The sequence below is a fragment of the Lemur catta genome, chromosome 19 (assembly GCF_020740605.2).
Source record: "Lemur catta isolate mLemCat1 chromosome 19, mLemCat1.pri, whole genome shotgun sequence".
NCBI classification, from domain to species: domain Eukaryota; kingdom Metazoa; phylum Chordata; class Mammalia; order Primates; family Lemuridae; genus Lemur; species Lemur catta.
The window spans coordinates 29,255,177-29,273,971 of record NC_059146.1 but is presented as its reverse complement, the minus strand read 5'-3'; the positions used below and the strand labels follow the sequence as shown (position 1 = coordinate 29,273,971).

Below are 18,795 nucleotides of genomic sequence, written 5' to 3'. Positions count from 1 at the left end.
CCACTCTTGTGCCCCACGTTCACACAGTAGGCAAGGGAAGCTTTATAAAACACACCCCTGACTGTCCCTCACCCCCATTTACTCCACTCCTTGCATAAAACCTCAGAATAAAGCTCAAGGTTTTATGACACAATTGGGCTTCCATGGACCAGCCGCTTAGTTCTAACCATCCTCGCCACAGAGTAGAAGTATTATTAGCTGTAGGGGACAGATTTTAGTTCTTCATGGCTCCTGGCCTTCACTCATGTCGTTCCTTCTGCTGGGAATACTGTCATGCCCTAGAACCTTCTCTTGGCCTATTTTTACCAGACCAGGTTTCAGGTTGGACGTCCCCTCTGCCACACAGCTCTTTTTGCTCCTCAAGCTGGGGCAGATTTCCCACTGGACTGTGAGGTCCATGAAAGCAGGACTCATGGCTATTTGGCCACCACTGGGTCCCCACAGTCACCACCGGGTCCTTAGCACAGGGCTGGACACAGAGGAAGGACTCAATAAACTTACTGAACAAATAAATGATTGAATACCCAGAAAATGTGACACAGAAGGAGGCAGAGGGAGACACTGAAATACTCAGACAAAGGCAGAGAGAGGAAGAGTCAGAGTCAGGTCTTCTAGAACAATTTGAAGCTCTTGGCTCAAAATTTATTGCTCCCTTCCTCTGTTCCTCATTTCCCACAGGCCATCCTCCTAGATGGGGCCAGAGTCCTAGTCGTACTGGTGGGAGGGATAGGTGCTGTGCCCATCGTACTCAGCAGTGTTGAGGCAGTGCAGCATGAAGTGGCCCAGGTCGTGTTTGGAAATGACCCTTGAGGGCCCTCGTCCATCCAGGGTCACTGAGTAGGCTCCAGTGAGCGGTTGGTCTCCTATAAAGGTAAAGACAAGAGGGACTGGGTGGAGCAGATGTCCGTTCCCCTCCCCCAACAGGCGATAACCTTCCCAGGGGGCCCACTGTGTGCCCAGCCCAGGTGGTATAACAGCTGAGAATGGACTTCCCACCTGTGGTCACTTGTCTACACCCTTTGTTTCATTCTGTCAGCAAAGCCTCATTGATTACCTATTACGGACACCCAACAAGGGACAATAAAGACAAGAATCCCTGCCCTGAGGATACAGACATTCACTAAGAAAAGGCAACTAATATAAGAATGCAAAACAGACAGTATGTTAGATGGGAGAAATAAAGCAGAGGACAGGTAGGACCTATTATTATTACTATTATTATCATTTTTTGAGGACAGGGTCTTGCTCTGTCACCCACGCTAGAGTACAGTGGCACAATCATAGCTCACTGCAGCGTCAAACTCCTGGGCTGAAGGGATCCTCCTGCCTCAGCCTCCTGAGTAGCCGGGACTACAGGCCTGCAGCACCACCCTCAGCAAATTTTTTTTTTTTTTTTTTGTAGAAACTGGGTCTTGTTCTGTTGCCCAGACTTGTCTCAAACTCCTGGCCTCAAGCAACCCTCCTGCCTCGGCCTCCCAAAGTGTTGGGATTACAGGCGTGAGCCACCATGCCTGGCCGGGACCTATTATTAATCCTATTTTACAAATGGGCAAACTGAGTCTTGGAGAGAGGAAGTCACATCCCAGGGTTACAAAGGGTCAATTCCCTCTGGCAAAGGCTAGATTTGGGCCCCTCCCTCTGGATGCTTTCCTTTCTCTGGACCCCTATGGGGAGACTGAGAGACCCGTCAAGTGTGGGTCTGCATTTTATAGGCAGTGGAAGAGCAGTCATATTTTTCTGATCTTGTGAACAAGGAGTTGGTGTGTCCTGATGCCAGGGGTACAGCTAGGTCTTACTGGGGATAGTGGGCAGGCATAACCTGGCTGCTGAGAGGGCATTTAGTGGCTGCACTATGATAATTAAAAATAATATCTTCACACAGATAGCTTTTATAATGAAAAAAATAAAAATAATATCTGACAGTAACCAATTAAACTTAGGGATCAAATGTAGTATCACCCGTGCAGGGACATTGCTGTAATCATGCGAAATAAGCAACACACCCATGGTGGCATTCCTGCCCGAAATGTTTAATCTGAATCTGTGAGAAAACAACTAGAAAAATCCAGAATGTGGGACATTTAAAAAGTCACCTGACCTGGTTAATGTTATGAGAAACTTAAAAAAAAAAAAGGCATGGGAGATTGTTCCCAATTAAAGGTGACATGGCAGCTATTAAATAAATGTGTCTGACCCTCAGTTGGATGCTGATTGGGTGTGGGGGGGGGAGCAGGTTGAAAGCATATTTTAAAAATCTGATCAAGAATCTAGAATTTTTTTTAAAAGATTTTTTTGACAATTAAATACGTGACTTTATGCCCAGCCACCAACCGACTTCACAACTGCATGAGAGAAAAAACAAAACAAAACAACTCCATGAGAGACCCCAAGCAAAAACCACCCACCCACTGAGCCTAGTCAGCTCCCAGTACTGAGATAGATAATTATAGTAAATGATAGTTGTTTTACATTTCTACATTTTGGGTGAATCGTTAAGCTGAGATAACCAAACGGTATGTTAGAAAGGAGGTAAAATAAAGCAGGGAAGGAGGATAGAAAACGTGGGGAGGAAGTCTGAGGATACAGGGAAAAAACCAAAGTGAAGCACTTTTCCTACTCTCTCAACAATCAACACAGAAAGAAGATTTCTGTGACCTACTGTGTGTATGGGGTGGTTTCCCCACACATCAAGAAAGCAGGCCGGGCGCAGTGGCTCACGCCTGTAATCCTAGCCCCTCTGGGAGGCCGAGGCGGGTGGATCGCTCAAGGTCAGGAGTTTGAGACCAGCCTGAGCAAGAGTGAGACCCCCGTCGCTACTAAAAATAGAAAGAAATTATCTGGCCAACTAAAATATATATGGAAAAAATTAGCCAGGCATGGTGGCGCATGCCTGTAGTCCCAGCTACTTGGGAGCCTGAGGCAGTAGGATCGCTTAAGCCCAGGAGTTTGAGGTTGCTGTGAGCGAGGCTGACGCCACGGCACTCACTCTAGCCTGGGCAACAAAGGGAGACTCTGTCTCAAAAAAAAAAAGAAAGCAATCAGTTCTGCAGATGACACCACCTGGGTCCTCTGGGCCACTGGGGTTTCGGGTTGGGGGGAAAAGTCCCAACCCTCAAAACCTGCCTCAGTCTTTCTGGTGACCAGCCCCCATCCTGAAGCTACCAAGGGGGCTTCTAGCCACCAGTCAACTCATTAGAAAACAAAAAGACATTTGTCACCTTGGAGCTTCCAAGGGAATTATATGCCAGGATTTGGCGAAGGAAGACCAAATCTATTTTTCACAATATCACAGGAAGGTTTGCAATTTTAGGGTGGCCAGGGAAGGCCCTGCAGATCTCCCCAGAGGGCAGGAGGGAACAGGCTGGTGGCGTCAGTGCCACCGGGTCCCCACCCCACTTACCTATGTGTGGTGGCATCACAGCCACATACTTTAGGCCGGATTCCTGCAGCACCTTGTGCATCCGGATGTGGTCATCAGTCACATCCTTCAGTCGTGGGGGCACCTTGGCCGGGTCCCACAGCAGGAAGGCTAGGGGAGGACACAGGGCAGGGTCAGCCTGGGCTCCCTTGTCTTGGTTCCAGGACTAGATCCTGCTGTGGCTCACCACTGCCTTCCAGTTGCAAAAACTGTGTGTCCTCTTGGCCTCCTCTTCTTCTCTCACACTCCAGATAAGCGCTGTCAGCGGATCACAGTAATCTCAAATCTAACCTCTTTTCACCCCACCTAGTCCTGTCCACTACTACCTTTTGCCTGGACCAGTGCAACAGCTTCCTCCTTGGTCGCCCTGCCCTGCCCCCTCCAGGTAGGCAGAGGGAGCCTGTGAGCACCTGCGTCAGGTCATATCCTTGGCTCTATCTCACTCACAAAGCAAAGTCCTCAAGTCCAGCCCAGCAAGCCCCACCTGATCTGATCCCATCAGCTCTCCCCTCACTCCTCTGCTGCAGCCTCACAGCCTTTGCAGTGGCTGATCCCTCTGCCTGCAGTGCACTTCCCTCTCAGCCACATGGCTCCCTCCTTTTCCTTGCAGACTTCACTCAAAGGTCACCTTTCAATGCGGCTTTCCTAGATCATCCTATTTAAAATTGAAAAAAAAAAAAACCCTTCCTGAGCCCAGCATAGCCAATCCCCTTTGCTCTGCCTGGTTTTCTCCCTAGCACCCTTCCCCTGCTACACCGTCAAGTAACGCTGGTGTCTTGTTTTCTATCTGTTTGTCTATGTATCTATGTTCACTGCTCCATCCCTAGCCCTTAGAGGGGCAGGAACACTACAGGTACTCACTAAATATTTGGTGCAGGAAGTAGCCTTGGCTAAGCTATAATACCAGCTGACATTTATGGATCACTTCACCATATGCCAAGAACTATGCTAAATGTTTTAGGAGCTGTTTGGTGAAATAGTTAAAAGCTTAGGTTCTGCTTAGATTCAAATTCTGGATCTACCACTGGCCAGCGGCCTCTGTTACCTCATGTGTAAACTGAAATAACAGAAATTATCTGAGTTAGTACTAGCAGTTATAAAAAGGTATGGCACAGAGGAAAACTCAATTAGTGGTCACTAATTGTCTCATGGATTCACAGGGAGTGGGATTCCCTGTTTTTTTGTTTTTTAATCCTCCTGAAGAATTTTAGTCTACAGGGTTCCCTCTTTATAGATGAGAAGACTGAGGCTCAGAGTGTACAGTGGTGACCCCAGGCCACCCAGCAAGGATCTCAGGCCCTAGTTCCCCTCTTCCTCACTCAACATTGCTGCCAGCGTCCAGCCTCCAGCACGCAATCTCAAATCCAGTCTGTGTTTTACCCTGGGTTTCTTTCTAATCTTCTCAGACACCTCCTAAAAAACAATCCTCCCCAAGCCCTACTGGATAAATGCCAAGCTTCTTAGATGACAAGGATCCTTCTAATCTTTTACCTTGAAATTGGATATTGAGGGAATAAATATTAGACTCTAATAATTAGAGGCTAGAGGAGAACTAGTGTTAAATTTCTCAGGTGTGACAGTAGTACTGTGGTTCTAGAAGAGAAAGTCCTTTCTTTTCTTAGGAATCGGTGAAGGTGTTCCTGGGTCCGCGACTTCATTTTAAATAGTTTAGGAAAACAAAAATAAAACCAAAAATTATTTGTGTCTGTGTGTGTGCACAGGCAAACCAATAAGGATAAGCATTAACAGTTTTTGAATCAAGATGGCAGGAATATGGGTGTTCACTCTATTATTATTCTTTCAACTTTTCTGTTTGAAAATTTTCATGACAAAAAACTGAAAAAAATACGTTAAGGAAAGACACACTGAAGTAAATGACCATGATGTGTTGTCACCTTCAAATGGGTCAGAGAGAGAGAGACATTGGCGTCTTTCCAACTTTTCTGTAAGTTTGAGATTATTTCCAAATAAAAAGTTAAAAGTTAAAAGAAAAAAAAAACCAGCCAAATCCTGGCGCACATAAGACTTTAATATATATATATATTTTTTGAGACAGAGTCTCGCTTTGTTGCCCGGGCTAGAGTGCCATGGCGTCAGCCTAGCTCACAGCAACCTCAAACTCCTGGGCTTAAGCGATCCTACTGCCTCAGCCTCCCGAGTAGCTGGGACTACAGGCATGCGCCACCATGCCTGGCTAATTTTTTTTTCTATATATATTTTTAGTTGGCCAGATAATTTCTTTCTATTTTTAGTAGAGACGGGATCTCGCTCTTGCTGAGGTTGGTCTCGAACTCCTGACCTCGAGCAATCCACCTGCCTCAGCCTCCCAGAGTGCTAGGATTACAGGCGTGAGCCACCGCAACCAGCCAAGACTTTAATATTTTTTAAAAAATAATTTTAGTTGTCAACTTGAATGACTTCAATATTTTAAAAAAAATCTAATCGAAAAATTTTGTAAATAAAACAAAGCAGATTAAATCAATTTTATAGTTTCTTCCATGGAAGCAAAACTTGTCTTAACCACTCAAATTGGTCTTCAGGACATGGAAGAAAAAAAAACCAAACCAAAACTGAAGAGTGGACCATTCTAAAATTGCAGCACCTACTATGTGTTACTTTGAGTATGAGTACTCAAAGGAGTTTTGGGAGGATTAAGTGGCATTTATCCCTATGGTGCTCAGATAGCACCTAGCATACAGTGAGTGCTCAATAAATGCTGTTAGCATGAACTGCTCCTGTTCTGCACCCTGTAGCTTCCCTTTGGATTACTCAGGACAACCATTTGTTTAATGTCCATGTCTCCATACCTGGGGGCTCTGTGGGGGCAGAGGACCGGCATGCAGCCACAGCTCTGTCACTTCCTCTGGGAGGCCGGGTCAGATGCCTCCTCTGGGCTCCCACAGTCCTCTAGGCTTCTCCCATCCTGACCCCTCTGCCTGTGCCTCCCCCATCCTCGCTCTGATTATCTGGGGTGTCAGTTTGATCATGGACCTGTTCTCCACCCTCCCCCATCTGTGTGCCCCCAGAGCAGCGCCCAGGGCTGCGTTCGTCACCACTGTATCCTCAGCATCACCCAGCAAGGTTCAGGCACACAGCTGGTGCTCAGTAAATGCATGGTAACTTGGAATGGCTCCAGTGCCATCTTTCAGAGGCCTCTGGGCTGCCTGTCCGGTACCCACCCTCCAGTTCAGCCCCACCCCCATGACCCCACCACCCACCCGAGGTGCAGGCCACGACCTTGTCCACACCATGAGCCTTCATGGCTGCCACAATGTTCCGGGCGCCCTCGGACATCACTGTAGTGGGACCTTAGAGGGGACAGAGAGTGGCTGTCACTGGTAGGCGGCGGCGGTGGTGGCGGGGGTGGCAGGGGCGGGGCGGGAGGCGGGGGCGGTGCTGGGGGCCGAGGTGCAGGGGGAGGCCGCGGGCAGAGGGGGGGCTCAGTACTGAGGTCATTGCCGGTGCCCAGCAGCACGACGACAGCATCCTGCCCAGTCACGGCCTTGTCCACGTCTGCCGCGTGCCGAACATCGCCCACAATCACGTGGGCCGGCTGGGGCCCCTCAGACGGCAGCCGGGAGGGGTCCCGCACCAGCACCGTCACTTCGTAACCTGTGGGCAGAGGAGCAGAGAGGCGGTCAGTGGGCTGGCGGGCTGGGGCTCTGGGGCTGCAGCGGGAGGGTCCAGGAGGGCAGCATGAGTCCCCAGATTCATCCCCTAGGTCTCCTGTTCTGGGGCAGTGGTCTTCAAACATTTTTGCTGGCAGACCTACAGTCAGTGTTCAGCTAGCTGTTAAAATAGGTGATACTTTCATGCTGATTCACAAAAAATCTGCACTGAGGCCTCCAAGGCGCTCCCCTATAGACTTCCCACCCTCCAGCGACTAAAGGGTTAATGCCAGGCATCGCACTGGTCTATGCCCCCATCCATGGTCCTGGAGGAAACTGAGGTACAGAGAACACCATGAGTTGCCATGAAACTGATCAGCACTGGGATTAGGCCCAGACCCTGTCCCTGGCCTTACTGCCGTTGGGCCTGGCCCTTCCTTAGGGGTTATTAAAGATTTTGAATATCGCCTCAGTATGTCCCCTCCCAAAAGAAGTTTTGATAACTGTCTCCTGCCCCTAAAATACACATACACACGCATTATAAAGTTCACGACTAATATAGTTCTTCCTCTGTTTTAAACAGTGGCAAAGGATGTTAATGTTTGGGTGTATTTTAATGGTGATATTTTAGAAATAAAACGATTAATTGTGGTCTCAGTTATGGACTGAATGTTTGTACCCCACTCCCAATTCATATATTGAAGCCCTAACCCCCGATATGATGTGATTGGAGGTGGGGCCTTTAGGGGGTGATTAGGTTTAGATGAGGTCATGAGGATGGACCCCCATGATGGGATTAGTGTCCTTATAAGAAGAGAGACCAGAGTGTTCTTTCTCTTTCTCTCTCCCTCTCTCCCTCTTTCTCTCTCTCTCTCTTCCCCCCACCATGTGAGAACACAGCAAGAAGGACCCTCAAGAGGGACTACATCGACTGGCACCTTGATCTTGGACTTCCCAGCCTCCAGAACTGCAAAAAATAAATGACTATTGTTTAAGCCACTCAGCCTTTGGTACAGTATTTTGTTGAGGCAGCCCAAGCTAAGATAGACTCTGAAGTTCATTCTTCTGAAAAATGACCCAGAGCTCCTGGGGGGATGGCTGATTGCTGGACTGGGGCAGAGAAAGGACAGGATGAGGATGAAGCATCTTGTACTGCCAGCAGGTAAGGCAGTATTTAAGGAATGATGGGGCAATGTTTAAAGGACATAGAAGCCACTTGAAGGGGCTCCCGCTGGGCAAAGCAGGGAGAGCATGAGTGTCCAAAAGAATTCAAACACATCAAAAATATAAAAATCTGTGAATCCGTAATGATGTTAACAAAGAAACCTCATTGGTCACCATTTGCAGCTAACACAGGATTAATCCCTTACCCCAGAAATGATAAAGGAAAAGGAAAATGAATAGAATTGGTCCATTTCTCTTGACAGCTGTTATTATTTATTTCAAAAATAAACGATGGGAGATTTTTACACTTTGGGGCAATGATGATGCTAATAATAAATAATATTTATAGAGTACTCACTATGTGTCAGCTGCCAAGTGCCTTACATTTATTAACTCATTCAATCCTCAAAGCAACCCTGGTTTTGAATCCCAGCCCTACCATTAGCTATCTATGTGGCCCTAGGCAAGTCACTTAATTTCTCTGATTTGTAAAGTGACTCTAATTTTCCAATCTGTTTTTTTTTTCATACAGATGGGGTCTCACTATGTTGCCTAGGCTAGTCTCGAACTCCTGGCCCCAAGTGATCCTTCTGCCTTGGCTTCCCAAGACCAAGACCCCGTCTCTACTAAAAATACAAAAATTAGCCGGGATTGGTGGCACACACCTGTAGTTCCAGCTACTCGGGAGGCTGAGGCAAGAGGATCGCTTGAACCCAGGAGTTTGAGGATGCAGTGAGCTATGGTGACGCCACTATACTCTACCCAGGGCGACAGAGCAAGACTATGAGGATGGCTATAATAAAAAAGACAGATGTAAGTGTTGATGCACATGTGGGGAAACTGGAACCCTCATATGCTGCTGAATAAAGCAGCTGTCTTGGAAAACAATCTGGCAGTTCCTCAAAAGATTAAACATAGAATTACCATATGACTCAGCAATTCCACTCCTGGATATATGCCCAAAAGCAAAGAAAACATTCAACTTGAGAAAGTTAATTAATTGCCAAAAAAAAAGAAAACACATATTCACATAAAAACTTGCACGAGAATGTTCATAGTAGCATTATTCATAGTAGCTGAAGCAACCCAAACATCCATCAATGGAAGAATGGATAAATAAAATGTATTATATCCATACAATGTAATATTTGGCAATAAAAATAAATGACATACAGATATATACTACAGCATGGATGAACTTTGAGAAAATGTTTTTTGCTAAGTGAAAGAAGCCAATCACAAAGAACCAATATGGTATGATTCTATTTATATGAAATGTCCACAACAGGCAAATCCATATAAATAGGAAGTAGATGAGTGGTTGCCTAGGGCTGGGGGAGGGGTTGGGCAGGAAAATGGGGAGTGACTTCTAGGGGTTTCTTTTTAGGGTGATGAAAATGTTCTAAATTGATTATAACGGAATTTGCACAACTCTTTAGTGTGTGTGTGTGTGTGTGTGTGTAGATATATATATATATACTTTTTTTTTTTTTTTGAGACACGGTCTCACTCTGTCACCAGGGATAGAGTTCAGTGGCATCATTGTAGCTCACTGCAACCTCAAACTTCTGGGCTCAAAGTGATCCACTTGTCTCAGCCTCCCAAGTAGCTGGGAGTACGGACTACAGGTGGACACTACTACACCCGGCTAATTCTTTTATTTTTTGTAGAGACCAGGTCTCAGTTTTGCTCAGGCTGGTTTCGAACTCCTGGCCTCAAGCAGTCCTCCCACCTCTGCCTCCCGAAGTGCTAGGATTACAGGCGTGAGCCACCTTGCACGGCCAAATTGTATAATTTAAATGGGTGAATTGTATGGTATGTGAGTTATAGCTCACAAAGCTCTTCTAGAAAATTCAAAAGCAAAATTAAAACAAATTAACAAAAAGTTTAGGGTAGTACCTGGTACAGAAATAAGTGTTATCTGGTTGTTTGCCACTATTATGATTTGTAATCATTTCACGATTTTATCCGCTGGCCTGGTCCAGCCCTGAGTCTCCTTCTTGGTCCCTGAGCTCCCAGACCCAGTCCTGTCCCCTCCAATCCATATTCCACGTGACAGCTAGACAGACAGAGCTTTCCACAGTTATATCTAGTGCCTCCCTGCTCTGATCCCTCCTGAAACCCCTCAATGGCCTGTGATAAAGCCACAGTCCTCATGACAGCCTTCAAGGCCCCTCAGGATCTGACCTCTTCTCTCCAGCCTCTGTTGGAGCTGCTGCCCTCTTCAGCCAGCACCCACTGCACTTCCTTCAGTTCCGCATGCTGCTTCCTGCCTCCTGTCCTTTGCACGTGCTGTGCCCTCTGCCTGGAACACCCTTCACCCTCTTTCCCCAGGTCCCCCAGTCACTCGAACTTCCTCTGTCATGGCTCTCCTTATACTGACCTGGAATAACCTGGAGTAAACCAAGACCCTGTGAATTCAGGGACTATGTCATAGTCACTGCCATCTCCAGACCCTTTATAAACACAGAAACACAGGCTTTACTGAACCTATGGACCTAGGTTCGAACTCCAGCTCTACCACTTACTGGCTGAGGCACCTCAAGCAACACCTTCCCTGATTGGACCTCCGCTTCCTTGTCTCTGACATGAGGATCACAACACCAGGCATCCCCATCATATGTGACACCTTTCATAACGGAATGACACAAGACCTGTGGTGCCCTCACACATGGGGAAGCAGCAGGGGCTTGCGTGGAGCCAATCTAGTCAACTGTGGGTATTCTTCTTTTTGGTATGTATATATATATTTTAGAAACATGTTGCTGTGGTCTAAATGTTTGTGGCTCCTCAAATTCATATGCTGAAACCTAATCACCAAGGCGATGGTATTAGAAGGTGGGGTCTTTGGAAGATGATTAGGTCATGAGGGCTCTGTCCTCATGCATGGGATTAGTACCCTTATAAAAGTGACCCCTGAGAGCTAGCTAGCCTCTTGCACCAGGTGAGAATATAGTTAAAAGGTCTATGAAGAACAGACCCTCACCAGACACCACTGTGCCTTGATCTTACACTTCCCAAAATCCAGAACTGTGAGAAATAAATTTCTCTTGTTTATAAGTTATCCAGTCTAAGGTATTCTGTTACAGCAGCCCAAACAAATTAAGGTACATATTCTCACAGACAGTGAGAGCTTTGACACAGGTACAAACACAAGGGTCCCCATCAGTGTTGCATTATGATTAGTGACAACGCTTATTAAGAACTTTGTATGTGCCAAGGGCAGTGCTATGCTCTTTCCACAGATGAATGGGGTGTTTTTCAGAAAAATGTTTTTAACACAACTCACATTAAATTTAAATTTAAAGAGCCACATGTGGCTAGTGGCTACTAGACCAAAAAAGCACAGTTTCAGAATTCACAGATTTTACCTTTTACACAAAACAAGAGCATTTGTGAGTCATTTCCAAACTTTTTTTTAAAACAAATCCCTTACTTTATTTAGTTTTTTTGGTAAATTTTTAGTTTGAAATAAATCCAGACCTATAGAGAAGTTGCAAGAGATTCATCATATTTGTTTTTGATTTATCCTTCGTTTGTGTGCATATATATAACATATATTAATGCATAATTATATACATGTGTACATATATATATACAGAAATAGATGTATATATGCAGTTTTTCCCTACTATTTGAGAGTAAATTGCAGAGGTCATTCCCTTTTTAAGCTTTTTTTCATCTCAACGCTCGCTACAAAATAGATTTCACAGTCTATCCCAGTGCACACAAACCCACAGATATATAATTGAAACAAAAGTTTCATAAGACTAATATTTAACATGTGATACATTTTTATACTGTTTTGACCAATTAAATATATTTCAGAACTCACTATCGCTCAAAGTTAGAGAAGCACCAGGTTGCAACAACTCTACCAGGTAGGTATTGTTCCCCTGCCCATTTTGAGAATGGGGAAACAGGCAATTTTAGGCAGCTGGGGCAGCATCACACAGCTAGTAGGTGGACAACGTTGAATTTTTACCTAAGTGAGTCTGATCTACAGCCTGCAGAATTCAGTGCTAGGGTATAATCTGAATTCACCCAGCCAAAGAGTGTTTACTGAGCACCAACTATGCATAGAACATGGCTGGCACTAGAGTCTGTGCCTGTCATGACTCTTGGCCCTCCAGAACCTTTGAGAACTCCAGTTCGTCTAAGCCCTTCCTTTTTCTGATGGGGACAGTTAGTCTCAGAGTTGCAAGGAAACTTTTCAGAGTTAGGTACACCATAAGCCCCAGCTCTCAATTCCCTTGGGTGCAGTCCCACCTGTGACCAGCAGGATGGGGGAGTGGAATTCAGTGGATTTCCAAATGACTCAGCACCTCTCTACTTCTTCATTACTTCCTTCCCCACTCTTCCTCCCAGAAATGCTTACCAGCAAATTGGTTTTAACCGAGAGGCCCATGGCTCTCCCCCTCTCCACAAGTCAAGATCCTCATAGGTCTCCCTGCACAGGAGGAAAGCCATTGGTCTAACCAGGAACTTTCAGGCATAGTTCCTCCAGGGGAGGGCTGGGCTGGGAGACAGGATAGAGTGGCATCCTGGTGGCCTCCACCCTTTTGGAGGACCCAGATAGTTAGTATCTTCAGAGTCACCAAAGCCAGCAGGGGTGGGGCCCTATATCTGGAAGTCCCAGGCCCCGCGGGAGTTGGCATTGTCTGGACCGTGGGGGCAAAGGATGCTGACCGATGGCTATCTATCCCCTTTCCTAACCCCTCTACTGGGGGAACTCTCAATTTGCAGCCCTCATTAACTTTCCCAGGACTAGTGGCCCTAAGTCTTCACTCATGTCTGTGCTTTCTTTCCATTAGGTGCTTACAGCAACCTGCCCCCCAGCTTTTTCAATTTCTAGCTCTTGTGCCCAAGCCAAGAGCCTGTGGACTTTTGGTGGTTAAGAGCATGAGCTGGGTTCAAATCCCAGCACTGTCACTTAACAACTGTGTGACATTGGGCAAGTCATTCTCTAGGCTTCGGTTTTCTCATCTGTCAAGTGGGGTGATACTAGTTCCTACCCCATATAAGGGCTGGGAGGATTTAACACATGTGAAGAGTGGTTGGTGCTGGGCCTGGCTGGGCCTAGCTGGGCCTGGCTTAGTAAACAAACCCACTCTGAGTGTGCTAACAACCACCACACTGCATAAGAGCCTTGCGTTTACACACAATGGTGTCACTAGAGTCCTCAGGCTCCCATGGCCAATTCCTATGCCTTGGACTTACATAAAATTGGATCTCATAGCCTTCCCCATTTCTGCCCCCATAGCCACTTGCTCTGCCCCCCTGAGTCCTCACACACCTGGCTGGGGCACTGGTGGCCCATGTTGCCCCTTCCTAATGCTATGCCCGTGGACCCCGTGACGTCCCCCACCCGCCCCAGCTCATGCCTGCTTGCACCGCCTGTGCCAGGGTGGTGAGCCCGGTCCTGCCAGTGGCGCCGAAGATCACGATTTTCTTGACGGCCATGCTGCCGGGTCGTGGGAGCGCAAGGTTCCAGGGTCTCAGGACACACGGAAACCCAGCGGCTGCGGGTGGCGCCCTCTGCCCTTTTCTAGCGGGAACAACGGGGCGGAGCTGGCTCCTAGGGCCACGCCTCGGCCCCGCTGAGCTCCGTTCAAGCCAAGGGGCGGGGCTACACAGGCCACGCCTCCAGCAGGGAGGAACGCAGGTGGGCGGGGCAGGACTCAGCTCTCATTGGCTCTCCGACCAACGACCAGCGTCGCCCTCTCCGTCCGCCACTCAGGCTGGAAGCCGAGGCCCTATAAGACCCCGCCTCCATCTAGACAGGGCGTGAGTGGGTGGAGCCAGAAGAGCGTGTCACTCAGCACCGCGTCTCCGTGCTCCAGCCACTCGGGGAGGGCGGGGCTAACGGAGCCACGCCCACCGGTCTCCACGCTCCTCCCAAAGCCTAGAGGCAGAGCTGGGACTCATACTATGCCCCAGGGCATCCCTCGAACAGGCACCGTGACAAAATGAGGGAGGACTGTGTGTGCGACACTGTGCGTGTCTATGTACCTATATGACCCCGTGTGACCCTAAGTCACCACAAGAGAGAGCATGATTGTGGGCGACACCTGTGTCTTCTGTGTGTAACCCCGTGTTACAGTGTGACTGTGTGTCACACCACGTGTGGAAAGCATTGATACTGTTCTTTGGTGACCTTGTGGTGACACTGTGGGTCAGCCTGTGTGATATGGTGAGTGGGGAACATGGTGAGGTGTTCTATATGGGAATGTGTGACTATTAGACTATGACAGTGTGTGACACCACATGTGTCATGTAAAGATGTGTGACACTGGGACCCCATTTGAGTGTGTGGCTGTGGGTTTCTGTTGTGGTGCTATTTGTGACACCCTGGGACTGTGTGATGTGTGAGCGTGTGGTATGATGTGAACGGTGACTGTCTTGACAACTTTGAGTGTGGAAAAGTGCGTGACACTGTGTGATTGTGTAGCTGTGTGTGATGTGTGGGTATATGACATTCTGTGAGTGCCTGGGAGTGTGCGACAGTGTGTGGCATGTGTGTTTGTGTGTGATACTTCCTGGGTGGTGGTGACCTTATTTGAGTATGTGGTAGTGTGACACTGTCAGGCACTGTTCCAGTGTGGGGCCCCACGTGTGTGACTACATGTGACAGGTTTGACCATGTATGACCCCATATGAGGGAGTGACACCGTGTGATTGTGAGGGTGCGGAGAGTGGTTTGGGACGCTCTAAGTGACACGGTGTGTGTGTGTGGCAGCGTGGGAGTGTGCGACCTCGTGGGAGTGTGTGACTGTGTGTGACGCTGCCTGTGCCCCTCGCGAGTGCAGCGGTGTATCACGCGCCGTGCCCCAGTGTGTGGCGGCGCGTGGGCCAGCGTGGCAGGCGGCCGGGGCTGCGGGGCCCGCGGGCGGGAGGGGGTCCCGGGGGCGCGCCGAGCGCGGCGGCGGCGCGAGCGGAGGAAGGCGCGGCGGCGGCGGCGGCGCATGCGGATCTGGCCGAGCGGCGGGCCGGCGGGGCCGAGCTGAGCCGGGCCGGGCCGGGCCGCGGACGCCGACAGGGAGGGCGGTCGGACGCAGCGAGAGTCAGGACGGCGGCCCCCGCGGCCGCGGCCCCAGGTGAGTGGCGTTGGCGCGGGTGGTCCCTCCCCCCAGCATCTCCCCACCTGCGAGCATCCCTCCTCCGCGCTGTGGTCGTGGCCTGAGCCCCCGGGTCTCGGGGATCGAGGGCAGAACCAGCTCCCAACCCCAAACCCAGTCCAGCCCCTGAGCTGCGCGTGGGTATAACCCTCAGGCCTTGCCCTTTCCAGGTCCCCCTCCTTGGGCACGGTGTCTGGACCGCAGGGAGAGAGGCGCGGCCTTGCAAGGGTTAAAGCATCTGATCCCACCCGCAGCTCAGCGCTGGGGCCAGCCTTTGATGAGGCCGACAGGACACCCCATCTCCCCCACCTCCCCGCCTTCTCCCTTCCTTCTCGATCAGTCCATCAGTCCGATCAGTCACGTAATGGCCAAAGCTGTTCCTCGGCCTTAGGGCTCAGAAGTGCTAAGTGCCTTCCTATCCCCAAGTGTCCTCCATTGAAGAAACAGTTGTGACCACCGGTTAACAGGGAGGGAAACTGAGGCGCAGAGAGGCCAAGTTAAAGATACACCCTGGTTAAAGATACAGGAGGAAGAAAGCAGTACTTGAACTCATTTGTCTGACTCCAGAACAGGCACTTTGATTTGCTGAGATATGTGACGGGAGGATGAAGAAATGTAGCAAGGAACATGTATGCAGGGCTTGCTGGGTACCGGATACCGTGTTCCCTGCATCACTAACTTATTTCATCTTCAAACACCCCTACGAAATGGGCGCTCTTATCATTATCATTTTACAGATGAACAAACTGAGGCCCAGAAAGGGGAAGTGACTTGGCCAAGGTCACACAGGTGGTAGGTAGCCATGTGCTCATTTTAAGTTTTCCACGGAAGAAGGGAAGAATAAAAATGGATTTTGGCGTGTCTACCAAAAGGGACGATTTCTTTCTTTCTTTTTTTGAGACAGAGTCTTGCTCTGTCGCCCAGGCTAGAGTGCCATGGCGTCAGCCTAGCTCACAGCAACCTCAAACTCCTGGGCTAAAGGGATCCTCCTGCCTCAGCCTCCCGAGTAGCTGGGACAACAGGCACATGGCACCATACCTGGCTAATTTTTCTATTTTTAGTAGAGACGGGGTCTTGCTCTTGCTCAGCCTGGTCTTGAATGCCTAAGCTCAAGCAGTCCTCCCACCTCGGCCTCCCAGAGTGCTAGGATTACAGGCATGAGCCACCATGCCTGGCCACCACGCCTGGCCTATGGGACAATTTCTACTACACTGACTAAGACCCAGACCCTGCCTTCCTAGACTCTAGGGTTGGCAGTTGTCTGGGTCTTTTGAGAAGGGGGACATTGATCTCCTAAACCCCCTTTCTTAGTCTTAGAATCAGGCCTGAGGTTCCAGAGGGTGGAGGAGATGTATCTGATGTCACCCACCCCTTTAAATTTCCTATTTACAATCTAGCAGCATTCTAGAGCATAGCTCTGGAGTCCAACAATATGGCAGTTAGCTATTGCCACAATAGTGCCACCATAACAAGCCACCCAGAAACTCAGTGTCTTAAAACACTGAGCATTTATTTAGCCACCCAGTCTGAACTCAGCAATTTAGGCTGAACTGAACTGGGCAGTTCTCCTGGTCTCTGCTGGGCTCATTCACATGTTGGGGTCAGAGTGGGGACTGTGTTGGCAGCACCAGCTGGCCTTGGCTGGAATGACTGGGGCCTTGGACCTGGTCTAGCCAAGGCATGTTTTTCTCATGGCCACAATTGAACACAAGCAGAAATATGCAAGGTCTCTTGAGTCCTAGGCTCAGAGCTGGCACTCCAGCACTTATGCCTAATTCTGTTGGCCGAAGTAAATCATACGGCCAAACCCAGAGTTAAGTGGTGGGGCCTGGCCCCCAACCTCTCCTACCCTAGCAGTAGGAGGACACTGAAGAGTTACATGGTGGAGGGTGTGGCTACACTGGTGAAGACTTGGGGCCATTAATTCAGTAATTCTATCACAATGCCTGTGTTTGAATCCTAGCTATGTACTAGCTGTGTAACCATGGGCAAATGGATTAACCCCGTTATGCTTGTTTCCTTGGCTGTAAAATTGGCAAACATAGCTGGACACGGTGGCTCATGCCTGTATTCCTACCACTTTGGGAGGCCAAGGTGGGAGGATTGCTTGAAACCAGGAGTTCGAGACCAGCCTGAACAAGAGCAAGACCCCCGTCTTTTCACAAAAATAGAAAAATTAGCCAGGCGTGGTGGCACGACCCTGTAGTCCCAATTACTTGGGAAGCTGAGGCAGAAAGATCACTTGAGCCCAGAAGTTTAAGGTTAAGTGAACTTTGCTTGTACCACTGCACTCTAGCCCGGGTGACAGAGACCCTGTCTCAAAAAAAAAAAAAAAAAAAAAAAAAAAAATTGGTGTCATCATAGCTGATATTTAGGGAATTAAATTTGTGGAAATTAAATAAGAGAATGCATATAAAGTACTGAGAACAGTGCAAATGTTCATTATCAATAAGTGTTATTATTGTTATTACTGCATTATAGATTTCTATAATTGATAATGTTATTGTTCTAATAGGAATAACAGTGACAATTTGCTGAGCCCTTACTGTGCCAGGTGCTAAGTGGTTTACCAGGTGGTTTACCATAGCCCTGATGTGGTCAGGGTGAACATTATTATCATTATTATTATGTTTACTTTAAAGACAGAGAAACTGAGGGCAAGAGAGGGGACAAGACTCACAGCCACTCAGTTAGAAGTGGGACCTCTGGGCTTACGCTCTGTTTCCAGCCCTAACCTGCCTCTCCCCATCCCCAGGCCTCACCTTCCCCAATGGCGCAGGTACCAGGGGAAGTGGACAACATGGAGGGCCTGCCTGCCCCTAACAACAACAACCTTGCCGCCCGCTGGGACAGTCCAGACCGGGGCTGGGAGAGGGAGCAGCCAGCCTCCTCCACCGCAGCCGCCTCACTCTTTGAGTGCTCCCGGATCAAGGCCTTGGCAGGTACCTGGAGGAGGGCTGGAGTGGGATGAGAAAGCGGGGAGGGGAAGGGTACCTGAGACCTCGATGGCCAGGAAGTGGGAAGGGAGTTACAGACACTTACCCTTTGACTCCTTAGAGCGGCACTATCTACGATGATAGAAATGTTCCATTTCTGTGATGTCCAATATAGTAATCAGTAGTACGTGTGGCTATTGAGCAATTGAAATGTGGCCAATGCTACTTGAAGGGCTAAGTTTTACATTTTATTTAATTTTAATTAATTTAAATTTAAATAGCCACATGCAGCTCATTGCTGCTATGGGGCAGGATAGCCTTAGGACCTTAGAAAATAGCTGGGTGCGGTGGCTCATGCCTGTAATCCCAGTGACTTGGGAGGCTGAAGTGGGAGGATCACTTCAGGCCAGGAGTTCAAGACCAGCCTGGGCAGCATAGTGAGAACCTTGTATCTACAAAAAAAATTTTTTAAATTAGCTGGCATAGTGGTACATGCCTGTAGTCCCAGCTACCCAGGAGGCTGAGGTGGGAGGATCACTTGAGGCCAGGAG

The 18,795-nt window shown here is 48.6% G+C and overlaps 2 protein-coding genes across 2 annotated transcripts in view; one reads left to right on the top strand and one right to left on the bottom strand.

The window, feature by feature from the left end:
• Positions 1–609: 609 nt before the first annotated feature.
• On the bottom strand, positions 610–13,778 carry BLVRB (biliverdin reductase B). Its single transcript, XM_045531967.1, has 5 exons — positions 13,575–13,778; positions 6,866–7,030; positions 6,637–6,726; positions 3,401–3,529; positions 610–863 (listed from the first exon to the last, which is right to left on the bottom strand). The coding sequence occupies exons 1-5, from the start codon at positions 13,651–13,653 to the stop codon at positions 706–708; spliced, it is 621 nt and encodes a 206-aa protein (XP_045387923.1). The 5' UTR covers positions 13,654–13,778; the 3' UTR covers positions 610–705.
• Positions 13,779–18,078: 4,300 nt separating this feature from the next.
• The window catches only part of LOC123624311 (spectrin beta chain, non-erythrocytic 4), a 62,292-nt gene continuing 61,575 nt past the window's right edge, over positions 18,079–18,795 (top strand). Inside the window, exon 1 of the mRNA XM_045531964.1 lies at positions 18,079–18,250. Within this exon, the coding sequence (XP_045387920.1) occupies positions 18,079–18,250 (172 nt within the window). The remainder of the gene's footprint in view (positions 18,251–18,795) is intronic.

What these genes read in the sequence shown, in the direction of transcription:
- BLVRB (XM_045531967.1), bottom strand. Translation starts at nt 13,653, where the DNA reads ATGGCCGTCAAGAAAATCGTGATCTTCGGCGCCACTGGCAGGACCGGG. An exon ending in GGCACAGGCGGTGCAAGCAG is followed by an intron (nt 7,031 to 13,574) that starts GCATGAGCTGGG and finishes CTCTGCCCACAG; the next exon opens with GTTACGAAGTGACGGTGCTG. An exon ending in GGGCACCGGCAATGACCTCA is followed by an intron (nt 6,727 to 6,865) that starts GTACTGAGCCCC and finishes GTCCCCTCTAAG; the next exon opens with GTCCCACTACAGTGATGTCC.